Source organism: Dicentrarchus labrax, unplaced genomic scaffold (assembly GCF_905237075.1).
Source record: "Dicentrarchus labrax unplaced genomic scaffold, dlabrax2021, whole genome shotgun sequence".
In the NCBI taxonomy this organism is placed as follows: Eukaryota; Metazoa; Chordata; class Actinopteri; family Moronidae; genus Dicentrarchus; species Dicentrarchus labrax.
Window position 1 is genome coordinate 16,716,696 of NW_026136708.1, and position 20,678 is coordinate 16,737,373.

Below are 20,678 nucleotides of genomic sequence, written 5' to 3' on the forward strand. Positions count from 1 at the left end.
TATTATTCTCAGAGATTTATTCTTAGTTTTTAAGGAGAATTAACACCATCCACTTTCTTAATGCTCACTAATTTTGATTTTCCTGTAATATTTTGCTATCTAAGTGAAAGCTGAATTATTAAGTTCAGTTTTTACCTCTGTCCTAAACCTATGTTTTCCTAATGTTCATAAATCTGGAAATGAAAAATCACAATATTTTCTTAATTTGTCAGAGACTCATTTGCGTATGTCTACTTCATTTTTTTTTTTTTCATCAAACATCAGCCCTCCTGTTCTGGTTCCAGATGGAGCGCTGCCAGCCAAGAAAGGTGTTCGCTACAAACCCAGCTGTGTAAATTGTTAATTTTGAATCAGTAAACAAAAACCTGAGTCGTCCACTGAGGCAAATATGATAATTGTTTGCGGATTATGGAGATCTGGCTGGCAACTCGGCAGAGGCTGTGAGTAAACGGGAAGAAAGCTCAGCTCAAACAAATGCAGTTACTCAGCCAATGGAGCAGTATAAGGCTGATGGCACACACTGGCGTGATCCCTGGGGGAATATCCAGCATGTGGGCCCAGGAGAGTCTCTGCTGAGATGGTTGGTTCAATCATTAAGACACACATGAACATCCAGAAATAACTGGATTCTGTATGGAATTAAAGCTTTTTTTTTTTTTTTTTTAAAGCTAAAAACAATCTCAAAGCAAGTTTTCCTCAGATACTGACAGGAATAATCGAAGGCAGATTGAGGAGAAAATTGCTGTTCGAGTTGTGTGGAAAACATTTTAAAATTTGTAGTACTTTTATTTTGGGTAAATTTGTAAACAAGAAGTTTAGCATGCACTTAAAGAGCAAGTGTCTGACATTTGACTATGACCTTAATGTCCAAGGTGATGTGGCTACAGTCCTAAAACCATTTACATTTTTGTAAATACACTAATTTGCTTAGCTAAAATATAACTGCACCCCTCAATGCTGCTAGCTCCCTCCCTCTCAACAAATTTAAAAAATACATCAGGTGGTGTGGACTCGACACCGACCGGACTGAGTGACCATCTGACTATAGTACTGTAGCAGGAACGGCGAGTTGGTAGACACACCTAACCAAGGTAACCAGCCATGAGTAGCTGCTGTCAGACTCTCCTTGTCCGTGTTGGAAACACAGCTTTTACAGTCACTAGAAGCAAGAGGACCTTTGTAAAATGTTCTGTGTGGTACAGTGTTGTAGCTCCTGTGTTGTAGCTAAGCTAACAGCTCAGAGAGGCTAACTCTCCATTATGTGTGTGTGTGTCAGCGACTGTCCGCATAATCATCAAGGGAAATAATATCCGGTGATGTTTCTACAGTCGTCAAAAGTCCGAACCATTGCGCCAAAATAGGAAAATACTAAGTAGATAAAATAAATTCCTGCAAATTATGCATCTCAATTAGTATACGTAACAAAAATGAGTGCAAGGATTTCACAGACCCCCACTTAAAGCAGATGCCAGGGGAGATGGGCCGCCTTCCTCTGATTTGAGGGAATTAACAAATTTTTTTAATATCAATGTCATGATGTAAATTAGTCCCGAAAGGTTGAGGTTGATTTAAAACAACCCATGAAATGCAAATTTTTAAAAGTTTGGAAAGGATAGGACAATATTAGCACCAGCATTGATGTGTTTCATCACAGTATGGTCATATAACTTTACAGCTCAAAACAAATGTTGTGCACTACTTTGTGTGTACTACCATTTTAAATGAGAATTAAGAGACAGGAAACACAGAGAGAGGTTGCCAGATAGAACCAAAGTCACAATGACATGGTTAAATTGTGCATCTTAAACTACCTAAACTAACTAAACTTAAACAACATCCCTACTTTGCCATTTTAGCTACAGAGGGTTAGTGAAGAAACTTTGGTAAATACACTTTAAGAAATACTGCAAGGATTTTCTTCTGAATGCACTTACAATAGATTGACTGTTTGTACAACCCGAATCCCTTGTTGCATTGCAAGATAATGTTTCATATTATAATGTCAGTTTAGTGTTGGCTGTTTTCATCCACTTTTCTATCCTACAGGGCCCAAAAGTGTTGTTTGGCATTTATTATGAACAGATCATAGCTGGGTGGTTAGTAGAGCCTTGAGAAGGGATGGTAACTTCCCTATGACATCAGCCTGCACAAAAAAAAAAAAGAGTATGCAATTACATTTAAAAATACCACAGGGAAAATTAAATCAACACCAAAAGCAACAGTGTGATTGGCTTCAAAATACAAACTTCGTCGTTTTAACCATGACTGACATCTTCCAATACACCATCTCCTGACCTTTAAGGTGTGTCGTGAATAGCTGTTCTTTAAAGAAAAGTCTATCTAATCCTTGTCTTTTCAAGAATGGCGATAATTCTGTTCAGTGGTGAGACAATCTAATCTCTCCACCACTGAGACCACATATCCCAGCAAACCTTTGGATCAAAGCCTGCCAGGGACTCCTCAACATGATGTCCCTTGATCGCCTTTTCTACCACAAAAACAAAATGCCCCCAAAGAGTGTGTGAACTGCCCACTCTAAGAAAAATAGAAAGGACACTTTAATGTCTGGTACAGCGTAAGTGGAGTTGCTCGACACTCTTGCCATTGATACATAGCCGCTGTTGCTGTCTCCCCTCCCTGTGTGAGGCAATGGTCTTCAAGGATGGGTGGTCTGTCTGGGGATGAAATCGGACGTGTGTGTAGGGGTGTGTGAGCTTCCTTTGTGTCAGGGGAGAGGGGCCTTTGTTCTCTTAACCAGGGAGGTGGGACCAACAGATTAAGCCTTTAGAAGTGCAACCGACCACCATGAGGGCGCGCCACAAGGGAGAATGTGTTTGCATGTTGGCGCGTATGTGTGTGTTTATATGTCTCTGTGTGTATGTATTGTATGTCTCTATATGCATGCACCGTATGTGTTGTAGAATATGAGTGCAAACAGTGTGGGAAAAACTAAAAATAAACAGTGGGAAAGAGAGAGAAGCTGACAGAGAAAGAGAGGAAAAAGTCAGAGTAGGCATTTGTACCCATTTGCATGTGAATTAGCATGAGTTAGTGAGAATCTGATACAGGTCAGCAGGTCAATAGTTCTTATCCATCTGTCCTTCTGATGGCATGCCTCCCAGGTCAGTTTGATTCCTCTGTGAGGGAGCTAATCTCACCCCAGTGCTCAGTGAGCCTCTATAGCGTCCTCTGATCTGCTCCTTCAAACCCCTCTGTTCCCCACACACACAACAAAATGGGCCTGAGCTTAGAGGAGGAGGGAGTCACACACACAAACACACACAAATGCGCATAGATGCAAACACACACACACACACACACACACACACACACACACACACACACACACACACACATAAATGGATAGTTGCCTTAAGATGCTAGTTTCTATCCATATTCACATGAAAAGCTTCAGAATTAAATATGTTAGGTAAATTAAGACTATTTTCTATAAAATTTGGTGCAGACAATTAGTAAATTATACTATTTCTTTTAAATTTAAATTTTATTTTGTACTTAAAACTTAGAGTCAAGGCCCCCACATAACAACCCTTAAAATACAGTTATACAGTTGTCAGTGACAGTGAAGCTGTTGTCTGATTTTTTTTCTCACTCCTGTTTGTCCTGTGTGGTGCGTTTCGTCTTCTACAGACATCAAGCAGATTACAACATATGCTAAGAATTATTTTTAAATACAGTTCGACCCGTGTCTGCAGAGAGCAAAGCTTTTGGGAATAGGACAAGCAGACCATCTGTGGTAGTCCTCCATCAGTCCTCTATCTCATGAAACAGCCCGGCCTCCTCCTCCTCCTCCTACTTTCCAATTCTTGTTCCCTCTCTGTCATTCTTCAGATTTCTGCCTTCCCAGTGTTCCACCTTCTGTCATGGCGGCTGTCTGAACAAACAAACACACGAGGGTCCACGGCGAGCCAGACGGCGTGATGTGCGATTGTTTGCTCTGGTTGCTCCCGTGCGGGAGAAAGTTTTCTTAAGAGGCACACAGAGGTCTGGAGCTCAACGGAGAGACCACAAAACAAATATTTACCCTCCTGCCTCCAGCGCCTGGGGCCTTTCCTCTCTTCCATTGACGAGGAACAAGAGGATGGGGTCCATCCTCTCCTCAGAACTTGTGGTTCTGAGGAGAGATGTGGAGATGTGGTCCACAGATACAGAGAGGCTTGACTCACAACCCATGGGCTGTGACTTTTTTTCATTTTTCATCATTAATTGATACAGTTAAGGCTGAACATGGTGTAATTGCGCAAATCTTACAGCCAATCTTGCGCTCACACACACACGACTCCTTGAACCTGAAAGACAGAACAACGGGGCTGTATTACTTTTCTTTTTTTTTTACAGTCTCTAACCTCTTTCACCCATGTGATTCCTCTGACAACCTTACCTGTCCTGCCATGCTCTTCTTCTCCTACTGATAATCTCTACTCTCTCTATGCCTTCCTAGTACGATCAAACACAAATCAACAGATATCACTGTCCCTCCAATGCAGCCATTAGGCTCAGCCTCTATCTGAATTTAAAGTGTTTCCCTCGCCGCTCCCCTGCCTGTAAATATGCACATGTTTGACTGTGGGGTCAGTGAGGAAGACAGGAACTGGGCAGAAATACCTACTTCCTGGAGGAGATGGGGCACAGCAGGGGGGCTCTACCAATCATGCGTCAGCACAGAGACATTCTCGGATGCACGCCGGCACACATCAGAGATGAACAATAAAGCGAAAGGGTGAGTGAGAGGGCGCTCACAGGAAGTGGATGATTTCACTTGTTGAGGTGTGAGGCCTGTGATGGACAGATATATTAATATCCTGCAGAAAGGAAATAGTTGTACGCTTTACTGACCTCCACTGAGCATGGGGCAGTCCTCCGCTTGGGCACAGAATTCTTAATGCCTGGTTCTCCTACAGACTACATTACATAGTAAGATTAGACAAAATGCTCAAGCAGTGTTAACAAATGTTTAGTGGAACTAAATTTGTTTTTTTTAAAAGTCATGTTTTATCCTGTGTAAAGAATCCCCCACACAGAAGAGCTACTGAAACACTCCTTTGTTTATGTTCAGCAACATGGATAGCAAAAAGCAAAATCACCTGTAGAACTATAGCGCCCTCTTGTGTTGCAAATGATTCATCTTTGTTTCCAGCACCTTAACAGTATTTTTTAACCAGCCTGAGCACACTGAAGACAAAGAGAGAGATTTGAGAGATTGGAGCAGAATTTGGATTGGATATACTATTAAATATCATATCATTAGGTTATTATTATCATGCATCAAGCAGCATTTCACTGTTGTAAGTTTTGAGGTGGAGCTATTGTCTCCATTAATTGATTGTTTGGTTTTTAAAACTTCTGAAAGTAGTGAAAAGGCTGTCTCAAATACAGAGAGCGCAAAGGTACACCTTCACAATCCTTGTTGAAAAGATTATTAAATAAATTGCAAGGGAAAAACAGCAAATCCTCACATTTGAGAAGCTGGAATCATGATGGGTTCATGATTTTTGCTTGAAGAATTATTGAAATGATTGGCCAATTAGTTTTCTGTCCATTGACTCGTTTGATTAATCAACTAATTGTATATGCTGTTGGGTAGTTTAATTAATCACAAAGAATCATCTTTCATAAACTGTTTGTATGTTTTGTAGGCAAAATATTTCCTTCTGAATTGTAAGTGAGTAGAAATATTGCTCTGAAAAGACTCCAGTACAAATTTGAGGTAGCCTACTTGTATTTTACTTAAGTACAAAATGCGTTTCAATCACTGTGTCATACATATTGGCCTCATGTATTGTTTTTCCTTGAATCTTTGTAGAGAGATTCTAAATGTCAGAGTCCTTACACTGATGTAAGGGTGGACTTAATCATTCAAAAAATCAACATGTTTGTATTTATATAAATGTATTTATGAGATGCTGTAGCCTATACTCCAGGTAGAAATCAGGAGCTGAACAATTCCTATTTCTCCTAATCAGTAAATCTAATAGAATGAATGATGTTTGTGTTTAAGAGCTGTAGAAGATAACAAGAATAAACCTTTTAGTACCCCTGATATACAATGAAGTACATCCTTTAATATACAGTATATTCCTCTGTCTATCCATCATCTGCAGTTTTTTTGTTCATGAGGAGAAGTGGTGGAATGTATATAGTATATTTATTCAAGTACTGAACCAGTGTGTAGGATATAGTGGCATCTAGCGATTGAGGTGTTTGTACTTGCCCTTGGATTAGGTGAAAAAGACATATTCACGAGGCTGGAAACAGGGCTGTTTTTTTAGCTCATGAAAACGTTCAGATATGGGGTTCTCACAGGACAGTGACTCTGCAAACATATGATGATCTTAAAGAATATAATGTATTTCTGTAGATTAAACTACCCAACAGTATGTAAGGTTATTGATATGAGTGCAACCATAAACATCTACAGCAGGAAAAGAAAATCTTCAAAAAAAAAACACATTTGGTCCCATGACTTTCTGAGAGGTGACGCCTCAGTGTCAAAATGTGGGAAACGTTGATTGTGTTCCTTGCAGTGTTCATAAGGAATTGGTCAAAGTACTCCAATCATGACCATAGATCATTTTGTGTTTTCAGTGTTCATAAAACTGGGTGTTATATGCCATTATACTAAACTACATGTTCAAAATACAGGATAATGAAGCAGAAATGCTTTAAGCAGTGGTAACAGAACAATTAATTTACATGCATGTACTGGAAATAACCAAAGGGGGGGGGTTTCTAGTGGGATTCGTCCTTCAACCACAGAACCAGGGTTCAAGTCTTTGCGTCCTGGAGCCCTGCTGATTTGTCCTTCGACAAGAAGCTGAATCCCTTTATCTCCCGGGAGGCTGCTCGGTAATTAAATCCTGACCTCTGATCACCCTGGAGGATGCAAGCAAGGGGAGAACTTCCCTGCTGGGATCAATAAAGTACCTTAAGGTTAAAGAGAATAGCACTGTACAGTTTGCTAGTAACTATTTCCACCACTAGGTGTCAGCTCAGCTTTACTGTAAAACTGCAGAGGGACAAGCACGGCTTTAGAGCACACAAAGAATAAATACACTGCTCTACATCTAGTGCAATGTGACACTGTCATGAGTTGTTTGGTAATGTGGAATTTCCCATGTTTCTTTGCTTCTCTTTGTCTGCAATTACAATGTCCAGTAGATGTAATATTCAAATAAATTACTTAAGTAAACGTACTAATTCCACACTGCAACAATATAACTATTCCTGCATTGAAAATGTTAAGTGAATGTATGTAAGTATAATAAGGAAATGTACTCGAGGTTATTAAAAGTAAAAAGTACACAATGCAGAAAATGACTGTTATACTATTAAGTATCATATCATTAGGTTATTATTATCATGCATCAAGCAGCATTTCACTGTTGTAAGTTTTGAGGTGGAGCTATTTTCTCCATTAATTGATTGATTGTTTGGTTTTTAAAACTTCTGAAAATAGTGAAAAGGCTGTCTCAAATACAGAGAGCGCAAAGGTACACCTTCACAATCCTTGTTGAAAAGATTATTAAATAAATTACAAGGGAAAAACAGCAAATCCTCACATTTGAGAAGCTGGAATCATGATGGGTTCATGATTTTTACTTGAAAAATGATTGAAATGATTGGCCAATTAGTTTTCTGTCCATTGACTCGTTTGATTAATCAACTAATTGTATATGCTGTTGGGTAGTTTAATTAATCACAAAGAATCATCTTTCAAAAACTGTTTGTATGTTCTGTAAGCAAAATATTTCCTTCTGAATTGTAAGTGAGTAGAAATATTGCTCTGAAAAGACTCAAGTAAAATACAAGTAGGCTACCTCAAATTTGTACTGAAGTACAAAATGCGTTTCAATCACTGTGTCATACATATTGGCCTCATGTATTGTTTTTCCTTGAATCTTTGTAGAGAGATTCTAAATGTCAGAGTCCTTACACTGATGTAAGGGTGGACTTAATCATTCAAAAAATCAACATGTTTGTATTTATATAAATGTATTTATGAGATGCTGTAGCCTATACTCCAGGTAGAAATCAGGAGCTGAACAATTCCTATTTCTCCTAATCAGTAAATCTAATAGACAGGTAATCAGTAAGACAACACTTAACTTAACAAGTGCTTAACAACATTGTCAGTCAACCAGCATTTTCACAATCTCCCCTCAGCATAATTAACATGAATTACAGAGCAAATGCTCTAGTGAAAATATTACAGAATCAATATTATGGGGTATGATATGAGACAGGATAAACATGACAAATCTTATCTGTGTAATAAATGACCAGGTGCTCAGAGCTCTATCTTATCCAGGCATGGGCACAATATAATGAAGAATGATATGTGATATAGGTCTGCATACTTTTCTTTTGAATACAACATAGCATGTGTTACAGTGCTAACGTCACATTCTCACTCATAATTAAAGAGAAACATGCCCCTGTTTACTCCATGTTTCCTGTTGTTGGGTACAAGACATCTGGGTGTTCTGTCGTAGACTTCCCCCATCTCCCTGGGACTTAGTGCCCGTCAGAGTGTTTTTAGGCAAAGAGGCCGCTAAGGAAGGGCTGTCAGCGGATATGGATGTTTCCAGAGCTCATTAAAGGGCTGTCTGTGGCATGCCAGGCTCTGGGAGACAGAGCCGGAGATAGAAAGCAACATCATAAAGGAATTCCATCCATCATGTTCCTCCATGACATTAATATCTGTCGCACACCTCTGACAGTGCAATACTGCACCCCTGGAGTGAGACATCTTTCTATCATAGAGGGGTAAGTGTGTGTGTGTGTGTGTGTGTGTGTGTGTGTGTGCTCATGTTAATGTGAATATGTCCCTGTGTACTTACATTTGTTTGAAGGAGAGAGGGAGGGTTTATGGATGTAGTACTTCTTCTGCCTCGTTGCTGTTATACAACATTGACAGTGATATTGCTGCAAGTGTATGTGGTTTTTCCCACCAGAATAGCTTCAGTAGTATTCTGCACAAAGGCAGCGTTTTTTCACACGCAAACCACTTCAGGCTGTTGAACCACATGTGGAATTTGGAGCACTACTGCGGGATGTTTACAATGAAATGATTCATAATGCGCAATATCGGGGTGGAGCAGCAGTGTTAAGGTGAAAAGCAGTGCACTCAGCACATCGTGGATTTTTAATAGTGAGTCCTTGCTGTAGGACATGCCCACCGCTCGTCCTGTATCTTCACTGAGCTTAATGCCAAGCAGACATGTCCCCAAAATTATCTTGTTAGTTCTTTTTCACTGAGACACGCTTGATTCCCAGAGGAGAGATTCAGTTCTGCGTGACTTTCCAACTCTGCCTCTGCCTTGCAGAGATTCTGTGTCTTGCTCAAGGACACATCAGCAGCAGAAACTTCAACTGGATGAAGGACTGTTGTTTTCTGTTTAAATACAGTACTTGAGTTAATGTACTTAGTTTCCAATACAACATTACAGCATATTATTATTATTATTATTATTATTATTAATTGTTGTTTAAATTGTCTGCTCTTTCATTTTTTATTTGAAAAGCACTTTGAGTTCCTTTTAATGTAGGAAAGCTGCTATCATTTGACATTTTAATCTAACAACAGGTCAGTAAATTAAAACACTGATGACAGGTTAACAAATCGCCTGTGAAAGCTCTGCTTCTTCTTGGCAGTAGTATCTACTGTATCTGAGCCCAGTCTATTACTCTTTTACTCTTCTGGTAATACTCCCCTGATTGAAATCAAGCATTGAAGAATACAGTTCACATTCACATTATGGGATTATTAGAGACTTTATTCCCCTTGTGCCAAACATAAAGTCTTCTTTTGAACTAGTGCTCTCTGTCTCTCTCTCCCTGGATCATAACCGGACTCAGCAGTTTTGACCAGAATAATCAGCCAATAAATCTGTAAATCAAGCTGCTGTGGATGGCTTTTCAATTGCTCACTGGTTAACCCCCAAGCAAATCCATTTTACTATAGAGATAGCTTACACTGAGGCCAGAGTGTAAAACACCATGAGTTGTGATCAACATTGAGCATTGTGTATCTTTTGAAAATCCCTTTCAGACACATCTGCAGCATGTTGTTAAATAAACTGACTGCATGTCGGTTGTAGGGACATGTTTGAGCTTTTCAAAGGACATTTTAAGGATGCATTTTCTCTCTCTCTCTGTAACTCTTTGTCTCTTACTCTCCCCCCTTCCCATATCTCCTCAGATTGCTGCAGCAGCACAGTGCTGACTGCCTCTGACAGGACTCTCCTTGGACCTCTCCTGCGGGCCATTTGTCAGCAGGCAAGCCCCGCGCAACCGAGTACAGATTGGCAGTTGACTGTAACGGCGTTCAATGTGAACGAGCACATAGGCACTGTAGGGGCTGTGAATGAGAAATAATACAGAGCCGAGCTGAGTAAACATGATCCTCCAGCATAATGAATCTGTTCATAGCACTTCCTTGACAACAGAAGCCTGTCGGGTATAAATGAAAACACATGCATAAATATTCTCCCTGGTTAATATTTTATCAGTTACACCCGCCCTGCATCCACATGAAACACCAGAAAGTGATGAACCAGCATTCATCTGAACGGTGACCATATGCTGTTCCATATTTCTTGTTCACTGTGACTTCAGTGAGAGGCACAGCTTGTTTTCTACAAGTCTCTTCTTCCAAGGTGATTAATCATAATTTCAGACATAACACAAGTGGAACAAAAAACACCTTAATTCTCCTGAGTGTTATTTTGTTTGTTGTTCGCCACCCTTGAAACTCCTGCAGCAAAAGGGTTTCATTAAACACCCATTCTGCAGCAGGATACTTAAATCACAGCTTGTGTAAAAGCATAGGTGACTAGTGTTTTTATAGATGAGAAAAGAGATATGTGGTTCTAATTAGACCACTGGCTATCTCAGTGGACCTCCTGTCACTGCGTGTGCCCAAACCCTCTCTTTAATTACTCACAGAGAAAAGAGGATGTCAAGTGAAAATAACAAGTAGGCTCCATGTAAGACATGCTGGATGATTTCTGCTGTGGGGCAGCAGAGATTCAGACTACAGCACTGGGAAGGATTCTTTAGACATGCAATCCATCACAGAGAGCTGAGTGCAAGAATAGTTATGATAGTAACATAAAAAGGTTTTTAAAAAATAAGGAAATCTATTCTAAATTGGATCTAATAAACAATAAAATGGATTGTCAGGAAATCTTGTACAAACATGGCTCTCTTATGATAAATCCTAAGGATTTGGGTGCCCATGAAGTTGATATTTATGGTTTTGAGACAAATTTTCCTAATGCCTAAAAAAACAAATTCAAATTTAACAGTTTCATGCTTTCAACTTGTATCTACTCATTCATACTTTCAGCTACAAACTTGATTAAACATTCAAATGTTCCATATCTTCTATACATTTGGAGCATAATTTAACTTTAAAATCCCATTAAAACTTTTCAGGATATTCAACTTTCTTTAAAGCTTAGTTACATTGTAAATCAATTAGAAAATCTTGAAGCGACTTATTTTCAACCTCTTCCCACTCATCCGTACATTCACATAGAAAGTCCATTCAAACTTTTAAACGTTGGGACACTTAAGACTTTCTCATATTAATTAAATGTTTTCATATCTTTCATACTTTTAACACAATTTCAGTTTTACTTACTATTTTCAGCCCTTCTCAGATATTTTTCACATTAATCTGTACAGGGAGTCAGCATCAGAGTAAGGAACATAAAATTTTTAGTGGAGAGGAGATTTAAAATCCTCTTTTAAAAAGAAAATTAGCAGACAGTGCTGTTGAGAGCTAGCAATCAGCAATCATACTCACTCAGCTGGTTTGTTACATGTGGGCTCACGATAGCTAACTAACTCTTTGTAGTTTTAGATGACCAATAGACTACGTAATCTAGAATTACTGCCTCACAGTTGTAAGCCTTTGCCAACATGCCAAAATGTCACGTTGCAGTTTACATCCAAGCTTGTATGACATACTGTATGCAGCGAAGACTTTGAAAGACTTTTAAAATACTTTGAAAGACTACTTGAAAGGTATTAGGTGTGTGGTGAAAAAAGACACCCAGAATCTGCAACAACATTCAGCAGTTTTTCTTTCTTCCATTCTTTATACAAGACAGACATTTATCAGAGGTGGGTGTGCCAAGTTTGAAAGAACACAGAAAAAAGTGCCATCTTGGATGCCCCTATGATAGATAAAAACATCTGTTCCACTATATCTTGCACATTTCAAATATCCTTTATACTTTATCCTGTGAACTTGCACATTCCCTGGAAAGTTCTTTAGCATTTTTCTGCACAACTATACAGATTTTTTAAATAAAAATAAAATTTTAAATTTTTTAAAGAATTTAAATAAGAATCCCATTGTACATATTGTCTTTTTATATTGTCTTTGTTTTATCTTTATTCATATTTTACACCGACTTTATTGTTATGCACCAATTTAACAAGGCAAATTTATTAGATGCAAAAATCTACTTGTCAATAAACCTGATTCTGATAAAATGCATTTTAGGGTGCCCTTCCAGGGGAGAAAATGTGATGAAGTGTCCTCCTGGGTGCCCTTTCAGTGGACATAACATGCTGAAGTTTCCCCTGGGGTGCCTTTTCAGAGGAGAAAACGTGATGAAGTGACCTCTGTGGTGCTAATCCTAATCCTGACTAAACTGTTTCACCACAACTTTATACGCACTGGTGCCCTTTTTTATTTTTAGCACCCCTGCCCCCCAACAGCCTAAGTCTACCACTGCTGGTGCACCAGCGTTTGCAGTCTGTTTTGGAAAACTAGTGTGGAGATTTTCCAGACTGACAACTTATGGGGGAAATCTTGTACTCTGACTCACCTGTGGCACATCACAATTACCCACAAGCCCCAGAATTGTAAGTGTGAGTGAGAGGTACATACACTCCTCCACATGGGATGAAACCAGCGAGAAAGAAACCGGGACTGACAGATAAACTAACACAAAGTTGATGTTTTCTCAGGGAGAAAAACAAGACTGCACTGCATTCTTTGGCTTGTTGGTGGGTCGCACACCTCCTCAGTTACCATGGTAACAGCCGTCCCCGTGGAGCAGGTTTCTGGCTCAATCCCGGAGGCCACTGTTTGATTGAATGGTTGTCAAGATGCAAGACAAATGATGACGTGTAAGAGCAGTAATGACAGACACACTTCACACAGAGGCACAATAAAAGGTTTGTGTGAGTGTGTGTGTGTATAAGTTCGGGCGCGTGTATACAGCATGAATTAAAGAGGGGGTCACTGGGGGGTCTAGAAGGATTTTTGCTGGCCTGAGAAAAATGAGTACTCACACTCTAGCTCACTTCCCATCCTGGAAATACGTATATGTATATTTTATGGCATGAATTCTCTGGGAATTAATGCATGCATCAGTAAAATAGCCCATTGCTGTATGTAGGCTACATGTATTAGATATTTACTGCAGTGCCTATTTATATGTGCTGCAGACACAATAATACCTTTTAACAATGATGTGCAAAGGTTCACAAAATACGATTTTCCAAATTGAAAAAGGATTGCTGTCATTTCTGGTAACAGCCTGAATCATTCTCGAGTTTCTTGCCAGCTTCTTGCTTGCACACACTAATAAGCAATACCAATAAATGAACAACAAGATATCAGCAGATGAACATTTTGTGTAAGCTTAAGAGAGAGAGAGCGAAAGAGAGCTGCATTTAAAAGGAACATTATCAAAGTCTGTGCTATGACTTTCTTGCCCTAATGCAATGTGAAGTTCATTCCCAGTGATAATTAAACCCTTACCACATTTTCATCTTCTTACCTCTACTTTACATAATTATCCTCGGGCCACTTTCTACTGCATGGAATTTGAACAGCAGGATATTAAGACAAAGCTACTTTCAAAGGCTATAATGTATACATAGAAAATAGTTTATGGCTATTCTCACTGGCACTTATGACCAAACAATAATAATAATAGTAATAATAATTGCCTACGTTTTATTTATAGAGCACTTTTCAGGGTACTCAAAGACACTTTACATAAGTGTAATGTGAATACAAGCAGTTCCCTTTAAAAAAACAAAAAAACAATCTGCTGTTATTAATTCATGATGACTCTGGCGAACACCCAGAAACACAGACATCAACAGTTACAAGTAAAACTGCTTATGGGGGGAAAAAACTGTTCAAATTAACAGATATCATCGCCTCTGTCTCAGATATACTATTTGTACTATCCGTAAGTGACTGGGAGAAGCAATAGCGCCAGCCAATTGCATAAGTGGCTCACAAATGCAGTGGTTAAGTTTATGATCCCCTAAACAGCCTGTTTCATTAGAGGTGAGTGTGGAGCACTGGAAGGTCACAGACGTGTTTCATAGACATACAGCAGTCATATACCACAGTAGTCTTAATGCATTGTGAGTGCAGGAACATTTCAGCTGTGAGACATTACAAATTACCTTGTTGTCTGCTGCCTTTAGTACTGAAGGAGCAGAGCTATTCAGTAATATATATATATATATATATATATATATACAGTATATAAATACAAAGATGTGATGTGTGCATGCTTTTGGTTTTATTCTAATTGGAACCTGCTTGAGTTTTACTCCTCTGCTCGAAGTGTGTTCAAGGTTTGCACTTTTGCAAGCAGTTCATTCAAGTTTAGTAGATGTGAAGATTTAGATGAGAATTGAATTAGCTACTCTACATTTTATGTTGCAGGCTGTAATGATAATGCTTACAGGGTCATTTCTGTACATACATACATACAGTGTGCAGTGTACATCTGTGTTGCTTGTTTTTCTTCTTGACATATTACCCCACATGTACGTTTAACCGCTTCCTTGCAATCCTGTCTGAATGTTGCTGTGACAAGTTTTTCAAGTGAAATCGGATCATTTCCCAGTAGCCTTGTTTTTTTGGGTGTCAGGTGACAAGCAGTAAGCACAACACATTCCCTTTTACAGAGACCTATTTAGCGCACATACATAACAAAAAATTCCCCTCAATTATACTTACAATTATCTTAGTCATCCTGAGGTGAGGATTGTGCACTTATACAAATCAGTGTTGACTGCTACGGTATACACCCATCATTCACTTGATCTCCACATCTTTACTGATTACTCCTCTTTATGACCATCACGCTCCTCCCTGCATTGATTAGTGCTTAGCGTTACCAATTAACATTAACTGCTAATGGAGATTAGCTGAATGTGAACATAGTTTGAAGAGTTGCATGATGAATTTGGCTGGAATTAGGTATGCCTCTTTGATGATATGAGGTGAACTGTAGTCAGTGGAAAACTCTCACAAAGATAAATGAACAAGAAAGTGTGTGTGTGTGTGTGTGTGTGTGTGTGTGTGTGTGTGTGTGTGTGTGTGTATCTGAGATGCCACCTATGAAACTGTGTGTAAATGGGGCTGATGGTCAACAGAAAGTCTGCAGTCAGCTCCTTCATCACAGGAGGATGGAGACACCGATGATTTCCATGGAGACGGGGAAAGAGAGAGAGAGACTGGGGGCCTGTGGGGACAGAGAGATAGAGGGAGGTGTGTGTATGTTGGAGGGATGATAAATGAGTGTACACCATGCTGTCATTTGTACTTTGGCATCCAGTCCAAAGCACAATTTAGTGTAAAATATTACGCTGGCCCCTTCAGATGACAAAGTTTAATGCTGATGTATGAACAGACAGAGACTATCCCCAGCTGCTATTGAACAGAGGGAGGTAACTATTCTTCTCAAAGGGCAATTAATTAGCGCACACACAACCACTGCAGAGGATGGACAGTGAAAAAGGGCAGTCATACTCTGGTCTTGTATCTGTAACAACAAAATGCAGACAAGCTGTTGTGAGTTTTTGGGCTCGGAAAACACAATTTGACACAATAGACAAGGCATCATATGTTTCATAATAAGGTTGTTGATTTAAATGGCCTTTTTCCCAGAAATACATGAAGGTTGTGTTGAAATCTTGTATTTATTTAATTATTTAAAACATGTTATTATTTATGATCTATTTATGGGTTGTATTGTACGTCTCATAATTCCCTAAAATGACTAGATTCTTTCTCTAAAATTGTCACACCATGGATGCCTTTTTTGCTCTCTTTCGTTCAAAGAGCTTGATGGACCAGTTTATCTAGATATTATCTGGGACAGTGCTTTGAGGGGTCATTGTCAGAGTTTTAGAGGGAGATCTTGACAAAACCAGTTTAGTTTAACCTCTAAAACAGAATGTGTCATGTTGAACCCAGACGTCAAAATGTTTTATGTGACAAATTATTCAACTTATATAACCACAACACCTAAACAGCTTCTAAAATAACCATTTTGCTGGCACAAAGTCAGAGTACAGGTGCAATGCACTAATTCCTATCAACCACTTGCACCTGAGTCATCCTTTTATAATTGCAGAGATAGCATGACAGCTGCCTTTAACTGCAAGAGGCAGCCAAATTTCTGTCTGGATTATAGCATCCGCTGCAGCTGTGCAGTTTCAGCTCTTACCCACTGGTCTGTAAAGGACACAAAGGCAACTGCTGTAAATGTTCATTATAATCATAGTTTTAATTAAGTAGTCCGAAGATCGATCGATCTATCTATCTATCTATCTATCTATCTATCTATCTATCTATCTATCTATCTATCTATCTATCTATCTATCTATCTATCTATCTATCTATCTATCTATCTATCAGTTTTTTTTGGAAGCTAGATGTTGTGGTTATATAAGATGGATAATTTGTCTCATATAAAACATTCATCAAGACACATTCTGTTTTAGACGTTAAACTACGATGGTTTTGCAAAGATTTTCCATTCAAATACTGTCATGGACCTCTCCTTGCATTGTCCCAGATCATTTCTAGATAGACTTGTCCATCTAGCTCTTTGTATGTAGGTATTTGGTCATAAACAATATACTCACAGATACTTTACAGTAGCCTTTGTGAAAATGTGGGCCTCCACAACTTGTTTTTGCCAGTTCGGGTATATGATCTGGTCGACCACCCACCACATTCACTCCGTCCTATTGAGCTTTTCAGCTCTTTTTACACTAAAGGACATGAAATGCTGCAATCAGTGAATTTTGCTACAAGATATGTCCTTGGACCTATTGTGCATCTATAGGTTCTGTACATCCTTTTGTATTTGGATTTCTTTGTGTGAAACAGGTATGCAAGGAAATAAGGTTGACTATGATTTAGAGGAATGGTGGAGCTGCACACCCTGTCTCTTGTATGTGAGTATTATTATTGTTTGTATAAGTTGTCATTTGAGGAACGAGGAAGTTTTTTTGGACTCATACTTCCAGTAAGCCTGACTGTGATTGATTGATTGATTCCCGTTGTTCCAGTACTGTATTTAAAGAGAGGGAAACATGAGAAAGGTGCAGTAAGCCACACAGAGGTTCACGCAACCATACCAACCTGCTGAGGGTTCCTGTGGGTGATTCTCTTTTGTTTTTGCAGAGAAAGGTAACAATAATGTGTCTGACTTATTATTCAAGAATTTCAGATTGTCTCTGATTCGCTTTTATAAATGAGGCGAAAAGCTAATGTAAATGAGATATTCTACATGTACAGCTTAATGAGTGTTCATTATATAGACAATTATATGAATTCATAAATACAAATAACTTCCCTACAGTTTTAAAGGTCCCTTATCATCTGCACTCATGATCAAATTGGTAATGTATTTTCCAGCTTATTATTTAACTTTTTTTTTTGTGGAAGTTCTGTGAATTCTGTATGTCATATTCTGCCATTTTAACCTTTTTAATTTTCTCTAATAGTTAAGTGTTGCCATTGTTGCAGGATTGTTTTTCGGTAGGTTCATCTCAATAACTGCAATGGTACATAAGTCCAATTGTGATTCTATGATCAGAAATAGACAGAGTTACAGTATACAACTTTTTTCTGATTACTTTTATTAGAAAGCGACCAGAAGATCATCCTACCCCAGTTACCCATTGCAAAAGGTAAGACAGTTCACTGTAGTCTGATAAAATTCACACTCAATGCACTCTCCATGAGTACAAGGGGGAAAAAGTGCTCCAGAGCAAGACTTATTCCTTGCAATCTTGTAACATACGTTTCTTGGATAGAAAAGTCTGACACCCATCTTTGTTTTTTTTTTTCACTATTCAGGATGGCCCTGCTACTATCCCACCCACATTCGTAAGCACATCAAACTTTTTCTTTTTACATTTACATCGCATCTGTCTTTGTATTTTTTTGCTAACTTAAGTCAATTGTAATACCTTGGTCCAGAATGCTGGACAGACTGGTTTGACAGAGATAATCCCTCTGGAACTGGAGACTGGGAGGTCCTCTTCAATCTTCGTAACGAGAACCCAGGAAAGATCTGTCCTAAACCAGTGGACATTGAAGCCCAGACTCTGAATGGGCTCACTGTGGCTGCAGCAGGGGATGTGATTTACAAGTAAGAACCGAATTAGTCATTTTATTTAGTCAATAATGTTGTTACTGTGTGCGTTTGTGTACATGGTGACCAAAACTATTTCTACTGTTTCTACTTTTCACATTCTATTCTATTACACAGCAAAGTCAACAAAACAGTGTTGTTTTATTAAAATGTTAGCTGGTGGTAGAATACACACATCTATGAAAACACGTTAATTGGACACAATTATCTTCTCTTTTGAGAGTTCCAGTCACAATATTATATGTATAACATTAAATATGAAATACATTTTTATATGATTCAAATTTGTATTACTGTGTTTTATACCAACACATAATAAAGCAAAACATTCAAATGCTAGTCTCTGTGACGCTGCCTTAAGCACATGAGCTAAATAATATTGTTAGCATGCGAACATGCTCACAATAGTAACATGCTGATATTAAGCAGATATAATGTTTATAACATTTGCTTATTACTAAAGACAAAGTACAGCTGAGGCTGATGGGAAGGTAAGGTTTTGGAGGTATGGCAACACATCCAGTTTTGGAGATATTTCAGTGGTGGACCGAGCATCCAACTGAAATATCGACAGGCTGACATTGCCATCCCTAGAGGCATGCCACTAGGATGGCTAAAAATATACTTAAGTGGATGCATCCACAAGAATATTTTCAGTAAGTGTCATTCTGTGTTTTTTTTTTTTTTTTAGAAGTGACACAACTGTGGGATTCATCTGCAGAAACAGCGACCAACCCAACAAGAAGAGCTGTAATGATTATCGTGTTCGTTTCAGCTGCCATCCCCCTTTCTGTGGTGGAGGAGGTACTGTATGAGCACATTGTACATGTGCAGTGTTAAGCTGCTGCAAAGTGGATTTCCCCTCCTCTTTCATTGTTCGTGTGCATAAGCATTCATTTAGAATGGCGCTTTGGTGCCACAGTTTCCCACCAGTCATCCCGTCTCTCTTTCATTGCTCATTGCAGTCTGCTGGACCAAGTGGTATGACAGGGACAATCCCAGTGGAACAGGGGACTGGGAGCTTTTGAGCAACCTGAGGACAGAAAACCCAGGAGAAATCTGTGACCATCCTCTCTACATTGAGGCTGCTACCACTGGCTCAATCCCAGCCATGAGCACAGGGGAGACCTTCTCTATGTAAGTTGCCACATAGGGAAAGAATGTAAAAGTTACATCTAGTAATATTAGCCCACCAATCAATCAATAATTTCTGTACTTTACTTTCATCATTAACACCCCTTTCACAAAGTTTCCAAATCATCAAGATGTACTGCCTGGAGCTACTGCTTAAACAGTGAACAGAAACTTTGCAGATGCACATTTACATTAGATAAAATGAAATTTTAATGAGCCCCATGAGGAAACTGGGTAATAGTCACATAATGTCTGAAGGTTTTAAAAGTTTTAAACCTAGCTGAGCCTAATTGTATTCTTGTGCTAACAGCTTTGACCGAGAAAACATAGTCTTTGTGTTCTGAAAAACCCAGTTAATAGGCTAGGTTTTTCTTATTTATGATTATTTTCATTTATTTTGATTGGATATCTTAGACATTATGAAATGACATCAATAACAAAACCCTATCATGTTTTGATCAGTTAACAAGGATTTTTTGGTTTTAGCATTTTTAAAAATAAATGTCTTGTTTGCTTTCAATGTGGTCTTCTTGTTTTAAATACTATACTGATTCAATTGCTTCTGATTCATTTTTCAGCTACAATCCGACTCAGGGATTTGTTTGCCGCAAAGCGGACCAGAAATCTGGCAAGTGCCTTGACTACAAAGTTCGCTTTGGATGCCCATGCAGTAATTAAGCCCTGATTCCACAACCAAACACGGGGGAAGAAGACGTTGAAATTCTTATTGCTTAAACATTTAATTTTTTTTTTTCTGTCTCTTTCTATTTTGTAGTTTTTGGTGAGAAGGCCTTTTTCACAGGAAAAACATTTACTTTTAGGAAATGCAAATGAGTAATTAGTAACATGATCAATGGCTCTGTTGTCCTCAAATGTCATAGTATGTGTGATACAGGACCCTGAATTTAACTTCATTATATATGCTTATGCTTTTCCTACAGTGCCAAAATGTCTTCTGTGGGAAAAGGCCTACTAGGTGCTTTATCCGTATGTCTTTTCCTTTAAGTGATTATGAAATCATTACCTTGTATGACTATTGTAAATCAACAGCAATAAAGAATACCATTAGACAGCAAA

At 38.7% G+C, this 20,678-nt stretch overlaps 1 protein-coding gene across 1 annotated transcript; it reads left to right on the forward strand.

The window, feature by feature from the left end:
* Positions 1 to 17,385: 17,385 nt before the first annotated feature.
* On the forward strand, positions 17,386 to 20,678 carry LOC127368734 (mucin-5AC). Its single transcript, XM_051409855.1, has 9 exons — positions 17,386 to 17,497; positions 17,670 to 17,709; positions 17,815 to 17,848; positions 17,956 to 18,000; positions 18,170 to 18,199; positions 18,293 to 18,464; positions 19,159 to 19,271; positions 19,433 to 19,604; positions 20,180 to 20,678. The coding sequence occupies exons 2-9, from the start codon at positions 17,698 to 17,700 to the stop codon at positions 20,277 to 20,279; spliced, it is 678 nt and encodes a 225-aa protein (XP_051265815.1). The 5' UTR covers positions 17,386 to 17,497; positions 17,670 to 17,697; the 3' UTR covers positions 20,280 to 20,678.

Excerpts from the sequence above, each read along its gene's own strand:
- LOC127368734 (XM_051409855.1), top strand. Across the intron at positions 17,849-17,955 it reads TGTTGCAGGATTGTTTTTCG|AAAGCGACCAGAAGATCATC; the intron begins GTAGGTTCATCT and ends TACTTTTATTAG. Across the intron at positions 18,465-19,158 it reads GCAGGGGATGTGATTTACAA|AAGTGACACAACTGTGGGAT; the intron begins GTAAGAACCGAA and ends TTTTTTTTTTAG.